General features: G+C 39.1%; 1 protein-coding gene across 6 annotated transcripts in view; it reads left to right on the top strand.

Moving 5' to 3' along the window:
- The window catches only part of STXBP5 (syntaxin binding protein 5), a 116,729-nt gene that overhangs the window by 68,161 nt on the left and 32,540 nt on the right, over positions 1-16,028 (top strand). For all 6 annotated transcript variants that reach the window (XR_014562444.1, XM_083731830.1, XM_083731832.1 and 3 more), the window contains exons 12-18: positions 965-1,112; positions 1,196-1,263; positions 3,286-3,326; positions 4,326-4,546; positions 6,002-6,180; positions 7,383-7,508; positions 8,865-9,016. Coding sequence is in view for 5 of the 6 variants with exons in the window: in XM_083731830.1 (XP_083587956.1) it covers positions 965-1,112; positions 1,196-1,263; positions 3,286-3,326; positions 4,326-4,546; positions 6,002-6,180; positions 7,383-7,508; positions 8,865-9,016 (935 nt within the window). In the remaining variant the exon portion in view is untranslated. The remainder of the gene's footprint in view (positions 1-964; positions 1,113-1,195; positions 1,264-3,285; positions 3,327-4,325; positions 4,547-6,001; positions 6,181-7,382; positions 7,509-8,864; positions 9,017-16,028) is intronic.

Below are 16,028 nucleotides of genomic sequence, written 5' to 3' on the forward strand. Positions count from 1 at the left end.
TCAAGGTTGTTCCATTTAACAAAACACTAAGTTTTCTATTGTGATTTGCTTGTAAATAGCCCCTGAGTGTGTGTGTATTCCTAATGGTGAATGAAGAAATGAAGATAACTCACAGTGAATTCTTCTTTAGAGTAATTCAGTGTCCACATTTGTCTATCATGCTAAACTATAACATGGTCTCCTCCTCCTGTGTGACCAGGACAATTCCAGCAGCTTTTGCTTCACCACAGTTTGATAAACACACTTCTGGGTCCAGATGTTATAGCAAGCTGCACTTAAAGGCAGAAGCTTCCAAACACATAATCCTGGCCATGCAGGAAGAGGATTGGGAAGTACCCAAGACCGAGGCTCACTGTAGTTTGTACCTCTTCATTTTTGTAATTCTATAAACCAGCGTTCAGCAAGATGTGTAAACTTGGCCAGTATGGCACACTGTGTGATGATTCAAACACTTAATATACCTGATAGGAGGAACATAGCTATGGCTATGCAGTGTGTTATAGCTGCTAATTTTCATCTTAAAGATAATTTTTAGTTATACATAAAATTAGGTTAGATCTTTTAATGACAGCAGGAGTTCATATTAGGGTTGGGATATTACAAGATAATTTCTGAAAATTCTTGATTTTTGAGATTAGCAGTTCACCAGCATTCTGTTGAAGTGATAATTTTCTGTAGAGTATATTTCACAAGCAGTTTACAATTAAATCTTTACTAATGTGTTTCGAGTATACTAGTATTCCAAAGTGATTTATATTTATTCACATAGATTATAAATATTTGAGCTCCTTTCCCCCTTTGCTGCTTTACTTTGTACTCACTTGTATTCATTTACTATTTTTTTCTTTTTTTGCATTGACATTTTTATCATTGTTTAATACCACCTTGGGAGAAAGTGTTGCATACTACAAATTTTATTTATCAGCTAACTAACTGCTTTCATGTTTTCATCCCTTCATTAAAGGTATCCTATATTTGAGAATCCCTATCCCTTGAGTATACATGAATCTCCAGTTACCTGTTGTGAATATTTTGCCGATTGTCCTGTGGACCTTATTCCAGCACTTTATTCAGTTGGGGCTCGCCAGAAACGTCAAGGTTATAGTAAAAAGGTACCAAAGGGAGTTAATATCTTTATTACTAAGCAACAGTATTCCATGTGTTTGGATTTAATCACCTTGTTTGTTTTAAATAGGAATGGCCTATCAATGGTGGAAACTGGGGTTTGGTCACACAGAGTTATCCAGAGATCATTATTACTGGGTAAGTAATAAGACTACATTAGTTTGGACAAGGCTGCCAAGGTAAATGTGGGGATATGCATAATTTATGCGTCATTATTCATAAACTGATATATTGTAACCTACACATATTTTAGGGTAATTTAGATAATAATTGTCTGTCATCTTTAAAGTAACATTATGAACTAATTTGAGGTGGATAAAAGGCATTGCTTGCCCCTTTTTGGGGGGAGGAGAGAAATGTATTGGGAGAAAAGAAAAGAAAAGGACTTACAGCCCAAAAAACCACCCGCTGTGTGACATTTCACTGGCATTTACCATCAACTTTTATTAGAAATATAAATGTAGAGTTAGGGCTAGTGTTGAAAATTATAACAGCGGAAAAGATTACTGTATGATCCTTGATCTGAGGCTAAAATTGCATTGTGGAGGACAGGTAATTATGGTGCAGAGGGATATTTTTCTGATTTCTATCATCCTAATGTATAACTGAAGAGTTAAAATGAGCAAGCTAGTAAAGGTTTCCCTGCTTACTTGAGAGCAACAGTGGGGATACTTCTCCAGTGGCTCTCAGCCTCCACCTTTCTTTGCAATAGCATACACATTTGTAGCCATGTGTGTATCAGGCATTTAAAACACTTAAGTAAGGTCAGCTGGTGGTCTGAGTTATTTTAAATGTTGTATAATTTATCTAATGAAGTTTTCTTGGACGTATGAGGTGCTAGCCAATTTGAGCAGAGAAAATCTGAAAAATCAGCATGTATATCTGTGAATTAAAAAATATCAGTTGCTTGCTGTTATTTATTGCATGTGAAACATTTCAGACACTCAGTGAGTTCTGTGGGTGGTTACTGTGAATAATATGTTGGCAATAATGCTGGCTTTTAAGTAGTGTTGGTGTTGATACTACTACTACTTTTTGTTTTTCTTTTCAACATATCAGAAAAACAAAGATTATTTGTTACTTGTTTGATAGATTATGGGAATGGTTTTCAACATATACTGTACTCTCTCTGTCTAGATCCATAGTCCTCAGACAAAGAATATATATATATTTTTAAAAAATAATTATATAAAATATGGGTAGCCAATGTTGTTGAGTGACAACTTGCATGTTAGCTGGGGCTGATGGGAGTTGTAGTTCAACAACATCTGGAAGGTAACACTTGGGCTATCATGTTCTAAAGCAACATCTAAGACACAAGTGAATTTCAGAATTTTTAAACCATGCACATCAATATTAAAAGATGAACGGAACTAAACTGTTTTAAAATTAGAAAAGCACTCATAAAACCAAATCCTATCATACTTCTCTTAGTGAGGTAGTAAGGAGAATTAGCATTTGCCCTCATGAGATGACACCAGCTGTTGGTGTTGCAATGCATGTGGGATGGATTTGCAGCACAGACCTATTCACATTTATGGAAAAGTAGGTCCTGCTGAGTTCATTGAAGCTACTCACTAGTAAATGTTCTTAAGATTACAGCCTTAGTTGCACTGGAAATCATTTGGTTCTATAGAGCAAAATAAAAAAAACCCTACAATCTGATGCCCCCTCTCACTCTGTTAAGAGAGGGCAAAATCCATTATTCATCCCAGATTATAAAGTCACCATGACAAGAGGTTGAGTTTAGCACCAGTCTTGGTGGTGTCTTCAAGTACAACTCTTTACCTCTTCCATATAAGTGAATGTCTGTTATTTACTTCTATTGGGAAATGTAAAACTCTACATTTAGCAACATGATTATAGAGTATCATGCCCATTATGCTTGATACTGTATGACCTAGGCAGCACCAATGAGATCTTCTTGGAAGTATTAAATGTCTCCTCATTCAGAGTACACATAGATGCATTGTATCTTCCTAGGACTTCCTTCAGCAAGCCTTCCCTCAACATGCAGCTCACCTATGATAGGCTAATACTAAGAAGAAAATAGGAGCATATGGGTTTGTTACATCAATTTAACATCACTAACTAAATCTCATCGGCCTTGCTATTCCTTTTCTAAAGAGATTTTGCTTTAAAAAATTCTTGTTTTGATAGGCATGCAGATGGATCGATCAAGTTTTGGGATGCCTCTGCAAGTGAGTGTTTTGCTAAGTTATGGAAGAATTGTTTAAAAAGTGCTGCTGCGAAACTGTTGCCTTATAGATGACATCTTTTGGGGTTTACTTGCCTTGTTTGCTCAAATCTGCTGTACTTAATTCCCATTGGAATGAATGGTCCTAAATTAGTTGTGACCAGGAACAGCCAGCATCTGCAGAACTGGCTCTCCCATAAGAGGTGGCACTTCTTCTTACCAGATTGCTGTAGGGGATGAGGCAGGGTGGCTGTGAGGTTCAGGCTGTAAAGGCACACCAGCAGGAGAACCGTATGGGCTCTGCTAGTGTGCCCTTAACACCACAATTCCTCTGCCCTGCCTCTGTGACAAATTGTCTGCTCAGCTTAAATAGGACTTGAGTGTAATTAACCTCTGAGCCAAAAGTTTGATATGAAAGACAGGAAGTGAGGAAGGTGATGGAGGAGATGAGGTTTCAAATCATACATGATAGTTAATTGATATCTCATAAGCAACCCGTATCACCTCCTTGAAACACAAATTGAAATCCTGGAGCATAGAAGGTGCTGTAACACTATTTTTGATTATATATTTTGTCTTAATGCCATTTCATAATTGAGGGCACAATCCTTCTCTGCATAAGGGAAGGCCGCCAAGCCTTTCTGCTTCTGTGCCCTTTGGATTCTGGCCATAATACACAATGCCCAGGATCCAAAGGACTGCATGCAATGATTTGCATATAAATTATCAGGCCCCTCCTCACCCTTGTCTTCCCACTGAAGTTCCTCAACATCCTGAAAAGTGTTACATTTTGGAACCACATGTGTGCGGAATACAAATTGATATCTATCTCACTGGCAAACATGCACACATCACCAGCAGAGGAACTTTCAATCAGCGTGAATGGAAATGTGAGCACTGTATTACCATTTTTTCAGAATGGCCTTATTTGAACAATATTTTTGTTTATAAAATTACGTTGGTTTGTACATTTAACTATCTTTATTTTTTATTTTATTCCTAGTAACATTGCAAGTGCTGTACAAACTAAAAACAGCTAAAGTCTTCGAAAAATCAAAAAATAAGGACGACAGACCTAGCACAGACATAGTAGATGAAGACCCATATGCCATTCAGATCATCTCGTGGTGTGCAGAAAGCAGGATGCTGTGCATTGCAGGAGTTTCTGCACATGTCATTGTTTACAGATTCAGCAAACAAGAAATTACAACAGATGTGATTCCGGTAATTGACAGTTATCTATATTGGACATGCATTTATATATTTGTTAATCCCTATATTTAGCCAATATAAAAACTAGTATAAACTAGCTTGAACATTTTTTTGACTAGTTTGTTCCATGCTCAGTGGTTATGTCACTTTCTTGGGAATAGGACATTCTTGGGAATAGGATGTGCTGAAAACATTAGGCTTACTCATTACAAATACAATTAAAATTTAGCTGAAATCCATTTTATCTTGAAAATGATAAATTGAAATTAGATTGAACAATTTAATCTTGCATTAGATGCTTGCTTAAAGGTAAAATCTCATAGTAGCTCCTTGGTCACATGTACTTTATACCTGGCCTTACGAAGAGAGTGCAGCTAATATTTTTATACAGGTTTGTTCAGTTTTTTCACCCATTAAATCATAGACAGTGGTTGGAGGGTTTCATAAGATGTTCATAATCAAATCAAAAAATTGATGGATGAGGCAGACTGTTGACCCATATCAGTAAATATTTGGGAGGGTTTGAGAACACCGTAATGCTTTGGTTGTCTTCATCTAGATTTGAATAGGGAGGGTATAACTTGTTCATTATCTGTATTGCCAATATAGTACAGGCATAGGCAAACTCGGCCCTCCAGATGTTTTGAGACTGCAATTCCCATCATCCCTGACCACTGGTCCTGTTAGCTAGGGATGATGGGAGTTGTAGTCCCAAAACATCTGGAGGGCCGAGTTTGCCTATGCCTGATATAGTATCATGGTATTTGATCAAATTTTCTGGATCACCTGAGATGGATGTCCACAGTGCTCTTCAGCTATGGAGGGAGAATGTTCAGCAGTTCTTCTCAATATACACAGTGTCGCCCAGCTTTATTTGTTTCCATCAAACCAAGAAACAATTGTTTGTGCATTTAATTAATGCCTGAACATATGTAGTTATGGACTGGATGAGCACTAACAAATTGAAGCTTATTCCTGATAGGAATGATGACAGGACCATGATGACAGGACAATCTAGGTCTATAAAGATGCTGCTATTTCCTCTCCTAGATGTGGTTACATTGCCTTTAAATGAGAAGGTGCACCACGCAGAAGTATTTCTTGATCCTGTGTTACTGCTCAGTTCTGAGGAGGTGGTCACAGCCCACAGAATCAGCTGCAAGTGTTTCTCTAAAACAGGAATGGCAAATCCGTGCCGTTCTAAATGTTATTTACCTGCAGCTCCCAGCATCTCTCAGGATAGTGGCAAACAAATCTCATAGTACTCTTGGTACCTTATTGTCTGGTATTTGATTGATACATTGCAGCTTGATACTGTGGTTGAGGCCATCCACTTGTCTTTAATAAGAAGTTTTGTATTTAACTTTATGGAAGTTGTTGAGACCAAAGTAGTGAATTGGCAACTGCAAAATTTGCAGTGCAAAGAACTCTCGGACTGTGTCATGTCTTCTCCATTGTCATTTGCAGATGCTTGAAGTACGGCTATTGTATGAAATAAATTATATAGAGTCTCCAGATTCTGAGCAAGTGCCACCACTGCCTACTCCAGGCACAGGTTCCAACCCTCAGTCCATTGCTCCCCAGTCTCATCCATCCACTAGCAGCAGCTCATCTGATGGGCTTCGGGATAACGTCCCATGTTTAAAGTAAGTGTAAGGCTAATATTTCTAAATACTGCATCTAACCTTTATAGACTGCTTAATCTTACTGTAGAAAAAACCTTTGACTTTTGACATGTGCTGCTTTGGGATATGGTTACTCATACCTCCTCCTAGTGTATGCTTTACAAAGGTGCGCTAATAGAAGACACATGTATTGAGCTTGTATCAATGTACAAAGTAATTATATATTGCTTACAGGAGCCTATGAAACTACCTATGTGTTTCAATAGCTGTATTTGCCAAAGTTTGATATATAGCAACTGCAGCTTTTCTTAAAAAACAGCATGCCCATTCTCAGTCCTCCAGAGAGAACCGGATGCCAAATGCCCCCAACTACACATCTAACTTAGAATCTCCTGCCTTATCTCACTTTCCTGTACTGTTTCCTATTCCTTCATATTTGAGATAGAGAATAAGTTATGAGCCTGCAGATTCCTGGTTCAAATTTCAGTTGAGCCATGGACTCAAGAGATTAATTTAGGTAAGTTACCAACTCTCAAGTCTAGCTCACCAGTCATGACAAGCCACCAAATTCTACTTTATTGAGACTTGGCAGAGAGCGGAACTAATTGCACTGTGAAATGCTCTTTCCTCTGCCATATGTGAAGCATCATCTATCAGTTGCTTTAGACACTTTGTAAAGACATACCATTTTGTCCTGGCTGTCCCTGACTCATAAGATTGGTCTCTGTTATTACTGAATTTCTGTTTCCATAAATGCTTTATAAATGCTTTAAATTAAAGAAAAATAAATAAATGTATAATAAGTATTGTGAGTCCTTATGATATAATGCTTAATTTTGCAATCACTTCAGCAAATTATAGTTTGCCATTTCATCTTAACTAAGCACGCTCTGCTGTGTGCAAACCATCATTTACATGCCAGGATCGGAAAATATGTTAAAATGTGACTGATTAAGCAATTTATGTACACCGGGACCAGGGTGGTGGGGGTGGGAAAATGTGCTCTCCAGTGCTTGCATGTGATCCTTCTCAACATCAGAACATGGCCACTTACATTAAAAAGTCTCCCCCACATCATATGAATCTGTTCCAGAGTAAGCATTTGAAGCTGTACTAACTTGCAGTAAAAAATACAATCAGTCATGAAATATTCCCACTCTAGTAAAATTTATTGGCAGACTTCCACAAGGATAAATGTTGTCTACCTTTCCTGTATATTGCAGAGTTAAAAACTCTTCCCTCAAGCAGTCTCCAGGCTACCAGGTTGAGCTGGTTATCCAGTTAGTATGGGTGAGTGGAGAACCACCTCAGCAAATAACAAGCCTTGCAATCAACTCTGCCTATGGCTTGTAAGTATATTTGGTGCTGTGCTTTCTCTTCCTTAAATCCCATTGTCCTGTTGCAGAAGGAATATGACGTTACTGCTAAACTACTGGATTCATGTTGTTTTGATATGCTACTTGTTTCCATGTTTTCAGTAAAAAGGTACTTAAAGGGCCTTCTCATTTATTGTGGTATTCAGCCGCAAACACATTTCAGTCTTTGTCCAAGGTTCCCTTTCATTACAATAATGTTGTACCATCTTCGTATATTACATGGGGAAGATAGCTTCTGCTGTTAGATGTGTACACAGCACTTTCAGAAAAGTTGACAAATGGTTCTCAGCGTAGAACACAATCTTCTGTGCCATCTCTGATTTCTTGAATGTCTTGTATATTTTTAGACTACCAGCCGTTTTGTGAAGAGGCTTTTTTTTGTTTAGTTTTTTGGTTGTATTTAGGCTAGGTGGACATTCAGATAGAATATGGGAGAATGCAATAATGTGCTGCTGTAACAAGTAAATTAGTCAATTGTTGGACATTAAAACAAGATGGTGAGAATGAAGTAATTGAACGTTGGATGTACAGTGGGGTATTCATTTGGGTAATTGTATAGCAGAAGGTTAGATGATGTGGCTAAGACAATCAGACCAGCATACGAAACCTCTGGGTGAGGCATGGAGGTGTAAGACGTTTTGTAAAAAGTAGAAGTACAGAGTCATCAGTGGTGATGAGGCAAATCTCAAGTGTAGCAGCCAGGAATGGGGAAGATTATATTTTGGTATTCTTCTGCAGCCAGATGGTGGATTGTCTCAGCTCCTATTATATAGATGTGAAAATGCTTTTTTGGTTAATCACAACAGTTCAGAATCAAAAGTCTCCTGTTGGTGTTTCCAGCTCATTCTGTTGTTTTTATCTTGCTTATTGTTTAGAGTTGCATCTTATTATGTATTGTTCTTACTGCCTATTTACTTAAACCTGTTTTATAAGAAATAAATATCAATGTAAAACCATGCCAAAAACAAATGCATGTCAAGGACAAATTAACAAGGCAGCTATTAGCTTCTTCCCGCACTGCAACAAAACAGTTACCCCCGAGTAAGCAGTGGACAGTAATCGTTCTATGTCAGGTGGAGGTTTGCTATTTAGTAAGGCAATAGTCTATTGGTTTTATTCTCAGCATCTACTACTAAAATAAATTGTTCTTTGAATTCATGCAAATTTTCATTTCTAAATGTTATATAAGAATAGATTTTAGATTTTGAAAAAGAATCAGTTCAACTAATTCCTAAAAATGGAAAGTAAAATGTTGTACTTAACATAAGCATATATTTGGATATCAATCATTCTTTGCCATCATATTCTTTCTAATAAATTTTCTTTCAGAGTAGTTTTTGGCAATTGTAATGGTATCGCAATGGTTGATTACATCCAAAAGACCACACTTTTAAACCTTGGCACCGTTGAATTGTATGGTTCTAATGATCCTTATAGGAGGGAACCCCGATCTCCACGTAAAAGCAGACAACCATCTGGAGGTAAGGTCATACACTTGATACTTGCTGATAAATTTTTGTATTGGTCTTCTACTTACCGGACCGCAAGCTGATTAGGAGTGCATGCGGCTAGCTTTTTCTTTGAAAGTAACTTGCACAAACCAAAAGGTTTATATGTTGACAATATTCTGTAGGGGCTTCTTTTTAGAAAACATCATCTGATTATGGTAGGCAAACAATCTTCATTTTAAGAGTATTCCAGACTGCCAAATTTAGCATATATAACAAGCATACTTCTTCTTCTTCGTCTTCTTCTTCATCATCTTCTTCTTTATATGTTCTGTAAGCTGTGGGCAGCTTACAGAACATATAAAATCATAATAAAATGTCAAACATTAAACATTTCCCAATACAGGGCTGCCTTCAGATGTCTTCTAAAAGTTGTGTAGTTGTTTATTTCCTTGACATGGGGGGGGGCACATTCCACAGGGAGGGTGCCACTGCCTAGAAGGCCCTCTGCCTGGTTCCCTGTAACTTTAATTCACACAGTGAAGGAACTGCCAGAAGACCCTCTGAGGAGGACCTCTGTGACTGGGCTGAGTGATGGGGATGGAGATGCTCTTTCAGGTATACTGGGCTGAGGCTGCTTAAGGCTCTAAAGGCCAGCGCCAGTACTTTGAACTGTGCTTGGAAATGTACTGGGAGCCAGTGAAGATCCTTTAGGACCAGTGTTACATGGTTCCAGAGGCCACTCCCAGTCGCCAGTCTAGCTGCCACATTCTGTATTAGTTGTACTTTCTGAGTCACCTTCAAAGATATAATATTCTACTTCATTACTTTTTTATACAAAAAGTGTTATTCTTTACCAAGGTTTATGTGTTCACATCAACCATCTTCCATTGTCTTGCCTTTCCCTGTTTGAGATTTACTTTTCGTCTTCCTTTCTGCTATCACACCCTGTTATCATAAATGCCCTGTTAATTTATTCTGAACTAACTGCTTCACAGAACCACTCAGCACTTAACCCCTTCATTTTTGGACACAATTATTTCAGCATGCTGTATTTGATCTGTTAAGGTGTGTATTGGCACATGGAAGCAATCACATAAATTCAGCAAACCACAAGCCTAAAATTCTCAGAGGAGGAAGTGCATATGAACAGAAAATTTTAGAGTTGCTTCATACCCCTGAAGATGTGGACAAGCTGCTTGAAGAAGTGCAGCCAACCAGCTGCCCTTTGATGCTTGCCCACCTCGACTTCTGAGAGCTAGCCGTAGATGGTTAGCTGGGTTTGCAATGAGTGATTAATGCTTCACTTGAGGAGAGGGACTGACCACCTGCCTGGAAGGACATGGTGGTGTGGCTCCTCCTTAGGAAGACATTTTTTGTCCCAGAAATGTTAAATCACTATTGCCCAGTACAAAATAACTAATTTTTGGACAACGCTTGAGAGGGTTGTGGCAGTACAGCTTTAGACATGCTTGGAAAAAACTCTTTGCTTAGATCCATTTCAGTCTTGCTTCAGGCCCAGTTATGGTACTGAAGCCACCTTGGACATCCTGGTTGATGACATTTGTCAGGAGAGAGGTGAGAAGAGTGCAAGCCAGCTCATTCTCCTTGACCTCCCACTGTCCTTCTGGATCATCTCAGGGAGGTAGGGGTTGGGGGCACTGTACTTCAGTAGTTCCAATCCTTCATCCAGGGCTGTTTCCAGAAAGTAGTTATGGGAGGCTACTGTTATGTGCCATGAGAGTTGTCCTGTGGTGTCCTGCAGTATTCTATTTTGTCCCTGGAACATCTATATGAAGCCACTGGGAACTGCCATCAGGAAATTTGGTGTCACCAATATGCAGATGATACCCAGTTCTGTTTCTCTGTTGCGTATGAATTGGGCGAGGTAGTCAAGATGTTAGACTGATGCTTGGAGGTGGTGATGGGCTGTGTGTGAGCCAATAAACTGAATCAGAATCCTGAAAAGAAAGCAGTATTATGTGTCCCAGGTTCTTGATTCTGGGGTGTGGGGACCTGTCATGGTTTGGGTTGTACTTCCCTGGAAGTAGCATGTCCATAGCTTGGGGGTGCTACTGAATTCAGCCTTGTCATTGGAGGCTCAGTTGGCCTTGGTAACTAGGCATGCCTTTTTCCAGCTCTGGATGCTTCACCAGTTACAGTCTAATTTGCACAGAGACAACTTGGTCACAGTACTCCATGCTCTGGTAACCTCCAGCAGCCAGACTACTGACTGGGGCTCCCTTTAGAACTCACATAAGCCCTGTTCTAAAAGAGCTGCACTGGTTGCTGGTTTGTTTCTGGGCTTAGTTCATGGTGCTCACTTAGTCCCCAAATATCTGAAAGACCACCTCCTTCCCTACAGACCTTCTTGGGTGTTAAAATCAGCGAGGTTGGTAGTTCCACTGTCCTTAGAGGTCTTGGGATGTGACCTGAGATGAGAGCATTCTCTGTGTGGAATACCCTCCCCACAGAAATATATCTCTGTCACCTTCATTATACAGCTTTTTGTCATATGCTTAAAGACACCTGTTGTGAGCATAGTTTGTTTTAATCTTTTTTGAATGCTTTATTTTCTATTACCCTGGGACCTTTTAGTGTAACCAGCCCTGGGACCTTATAGTATGCAGCAACCACAGTACACCATTCTTCCACAGGAGGAAGAATGTGAAAGAAGTAAAAGTGTAGTGAGAACATGCTTCTTCCCCCAAGTGTTTGGGGATATATGTCTCTGCTTCAAATGCCATGTTTAATGTGGCACACTTCCTGTGAAGGTCATTGGTTTAGTATTGGCTTCACCTGGTGGTTGAAGGTGGGGACAGAATATGTGGGAAGTAGGCAGCTCCTAGTTGATTCTTGCCTTTATCGAAGTAGTCACATTGCTTTTGAGCTCCTGTTCTTTCTCTTCTCAGGTTTTCTAAATTCCACTTTTTCTTATTTGTTCCAGTGTTTGCCTTCCTCTTAACTGTTTCTAAGCCACCCCATTCTCCCTTCAGTATACCAGGGCAGTATGGTTGTCACTCCTAACTTTCTCTCCTCCTTATGACTGCTCCAGCACTTTCTTCTCTCAGCCTGTCTCTTGTCACCTGAGCCCGTCTTTCTTGGCTGTTTTCTACATTCTTTGCTGCCTGCATCTCTCCCATAAATAGAACCCCTTTGCCTTGCCTTCTTGCCTTTTCTCTCTCTCCTGATTTCACCAGTAACTGCTTCAGTGGAGGGTGGAGGCAGGTTTGTTGGTATTTGAACCTTGGCGATTCTTCTTAGCTGTTTTGGACCACTGCACCTTTTGGTTTGGTGTGTGCTATGTATCCATGCCCCAGCATTCTGGCTTTCTGAAGAGTAGGGATGGCAGTCAGTGTGCTCTCTGGTGGCAATAGCCACGCCTCCTGCCCAAACTCAGCCTTTGAATAAACTTAAAGTGCCTGCTAAGGCAGCTTTTCCTTCTTCCTCTAAATGTAAGACCTTTGCTCGGCATTTGCCTCATAAACAAGCACTAAGCATCTCATAGGCAGCCCTTATAATAAATGGATTCATCCCTTTCCATGGATATCTGTGGACATTCTGGACCCTTAACAACATTTGCCTTCACCATTGCCTGGGCCTGATGGGTTTTATCTCTCATGACTCCCACTATTTGCCTTTGCTCTGCAATGGCCTTAGACTTCATTGCCCTCCTGCAGAACCTACCTCAGCACCATTTAAGGGGGCATCTGTTCTTGTTGAGCCAAATTCCTTTACAAAGTCCATACCATTTCCTTCTACTTTTAAAAAAGATCCTGAAGGCAGAGAGGGACTCTGCCTCCTTGTAGTATAAAAATATGTTTCATAGTTAATTAATACTATAGTTTAGAGCCTATTAGTAGAGGTTCAGTAAACTGCTGTCTCCTTGGGCCTGGGCTTATCGTACACCGTTCCTTGATTTCTGTTCTTACCTGGGTCCTTCATAAAATCAGGGAGGAAAAGCCACAGTGGTCCTTTTAGCTTCCTTCTGGCCTTGACGTCTGTGGCCGTTGGAGATCCTGATCACGGCAGTGTATCCATGGCCCCCTCTTTGCTGTCTGGATGTCAGAACTGCCTACTTCTCACAAGTTCTGTTCCTGCCTTTGACCATCAGATATGGAACCAATATTCAACCAATAAGATTCATCAGGCACTGAAGATCTGCTCTTCTGGTAGTAACCAATGGAACTTTTTGTGTACTTATATGCAATTATGAATTACTATAATAGCCACATGGAACACTGCAAATGTTTCAGATATAAACTGCAATATTCCATGAATTACCATTTCGTTGTAAAACTATTTATGGCAGTTGAATAAGCAGCAATTCTGGCTCTTCCTACCTACCTTTCCTGGTAGTTCCATATTAAAGATGGTTAAATAATTGTAGTTTTATTAAAAGAATAAGTACAAGTAAGTCTGGCTATTTTATAATATTAGTAATATATTCTCTTAAATGAAACAGTTAAACAGCTGAGTAGGGATAGGTTTGTTTTGTCGTTAAATTGTTAGTAGTATTAATGGGAAATTTTATAAATATTATGTAAGACAACAAGTAAATTATATTATACTGTGTGAATTCTGGCACATGCACGATTTGTTGTATTTCAGTTGCTGTCTAACAATTTCCCACAAATACATTGTTTTCTTGGATCTTAAAGTTTTTCTGCAGTTTTTTTTCTTTCTCCAAATATACTGTGTTGGTGTTTTTGTCTTTCCTTTCTCATTGCTTCAATAAGGCATGCTGGCTGTGGCTTCTTGCATGTGTGGCCTCTCTAACTTATATTCAGAGTCTGTGAAAAAACTTCGCACCTCTTATATAAGTAAGTCATCTCATAAGAATAAAGTGTTTTAACATCCAGTTGATTAGGTTATATGCATTCATCACCCTGAATATTTTACCATAGCTTTTACTTTTCAGCTTCTTTCACTAACATATCGGCAGAGATTAATTCTATATTAATATAATTATAGATTGTTACCTGAGATACTATCAATATGGAATATTGAGTACAATAAGATCCAGATTACATCCTTCATCTATTTTGCAAGCAACAGTAAAAGAAGTGGCATTAGTAGATAATAGAATACAAGTCACAAATGTGCAGTGGTGCCCACAAATGTGTGCAATGGTGTCCACAAAGACCTTCATTGGTGCCCTTGGACAAAGGACCAAGACTCTGAACTTTCCTTTTTATTTTTAATAAAAAAGGAAATCTCTAACCCTCCTGGAAAGAAAGTTATGAAGCAAAAATATACAGGTACCCTTCTAAGCAATTTCTGTGAAACGAGCTAGCCTGGCTGCCTCTGTCAGTGCTTTTTAGCCAGCGAGTGAAGTCAGAGCTGTGATTGTTGAGTGTGTTGTATTAAAGTTTGATAAAGGTATTACAGTTAATTTATTAATCACCTTCTAAACCACTGTCTCAAGGTGATTTACATATAAAATAATTTAAAATGGTTAAAAACACAAAAACAAATCAATTTAAAACAAACCTAAAACTTGATATAAAGACCCATTTATCCAGCTGGAAAAGCCTTCTGTTTCTCCTTTCCATTTAGTGCACTTTTCCTGCTTGTCTTATTTGCTAGTAGTCCCTGGAGTCTTCGAAGTTTATCCTTCCTTTTTTCCTAGTGACCAGGATGCATCTTTCTTGTGGTGGGTTCTCCTGCGATCAGATACTGCCTAGAAGTTATTTTCTGCAAATACTTCTACACAATAAGTGTGGGTGAATTTTAAAGTATCCCCTCCCTAAATGGCAAAATTCAAAATGTGAACTTTGCAAAAGAGGCTTAGGTGTGCCTCCTGCTGTGCTGGACTTAAAGCCAGGCACTCATTAAGAATTCACTGTATAGTTAAATTATGATACAATATTATACATGCCGTACGTTTCATTCAAGTAAAAGTGACCTTAACTGTTCTTGGGGTGCAAGTGCAGACATGTCTGAACTACAAAGGTGTAATTGCAAATGGCAGGGTAGAAGATGACCCATTAGGGTGTGTACTGGCCCCAGTATTGTACTGTGCATTTCTTAAAATTTCTATCTCTCTGTGTTGGTCTGTGGTCTCTGGATTAATCTGTAATTCAGGTTTTAAGCAGCTCTGTAAAATTAAGCTCTCTGTTCTCTCTTCGCTATGGAGGGTAATGGAGGGCAATGCAATTCATTGGTTCTGTTCCTGCTTCTAGGGCTGTTTCCAGAGAGTAGTTTGGGGAGGACCATTGTTTGGCACCATGTGAGTGGAGCTGTAGGTTTCATCTTGCCCTCCATGCTATGTAACATCTATCTGAAAATACTGGGAGCTCTCATCAGGGGTTTTGATGTGAGGTGTCACCAATATGTGGGTGCTAGACCAATGCTTGGAGGCAATAATGGGTGGGATTGGCCCAATAAGTTGAAGGTGAATCCTGAAAGCACAGGTATTATGTGTTCTAAGTTTTTGAGTTCGGGATGTGGGGGGCATGGCGTGTTCTGCACAGCTTGGGAGGGGAGGATAGTCCAGGATCCAGTATTGTCATTTGAGGCTCAGTTGTCCTTGATACTTAGATATACCTCTTTCCAGCTTTGACTGGTTTACAGCTATAGCCCCTTATGAACTGATAGCATGATCATCATACTCCATCCACTGATAACTTCCAGGCTGGATTATTGCAATATACTCAATGTGAAGCTGCCTTTGAAGATGACTTGGAAACTGCAACTGGTCCAAAATACAATAGCCAGGTTACTGGGATTTCATTTAGAACACACCTCTTTACTCTGGCCTTTGATACCTGAGATACATATTTTAGATGTAATCTGTTTTAACTGTTTTTAACAAGGGCCTTATGGTGAATGGTGTATAATAATAATAACTAATATTATAATAGGAAATCTAAAAATGGAAATAACCTTTCCCACTTTTGGCCAAAGTGGATATGATTTACAGGCACAGGAGCCAATCTGGATTTAAGGCTGCCAAACTACAAACAAATTGTTGGCTTTTTTGTGGGGGAAATTAAAAGGTTTTACTTTTCTCTGTAATCCATATTAGGGTGATACCTTTATT

The sequence above is a fragment of the Podarcis gaigeae genome (genome assembly GCF_964106915.1).
Source record: "Podarcis gaigeae genome assembly, chromosome: 3".
In the NCBI taxonomy this organism is placed as follows: domain Eukaryota; kingdom Metazoa; phylum Chordata; class Lepidosauria; order Squamata; family Lacertidae; genus Podarcis; species Podarcis gaigeae.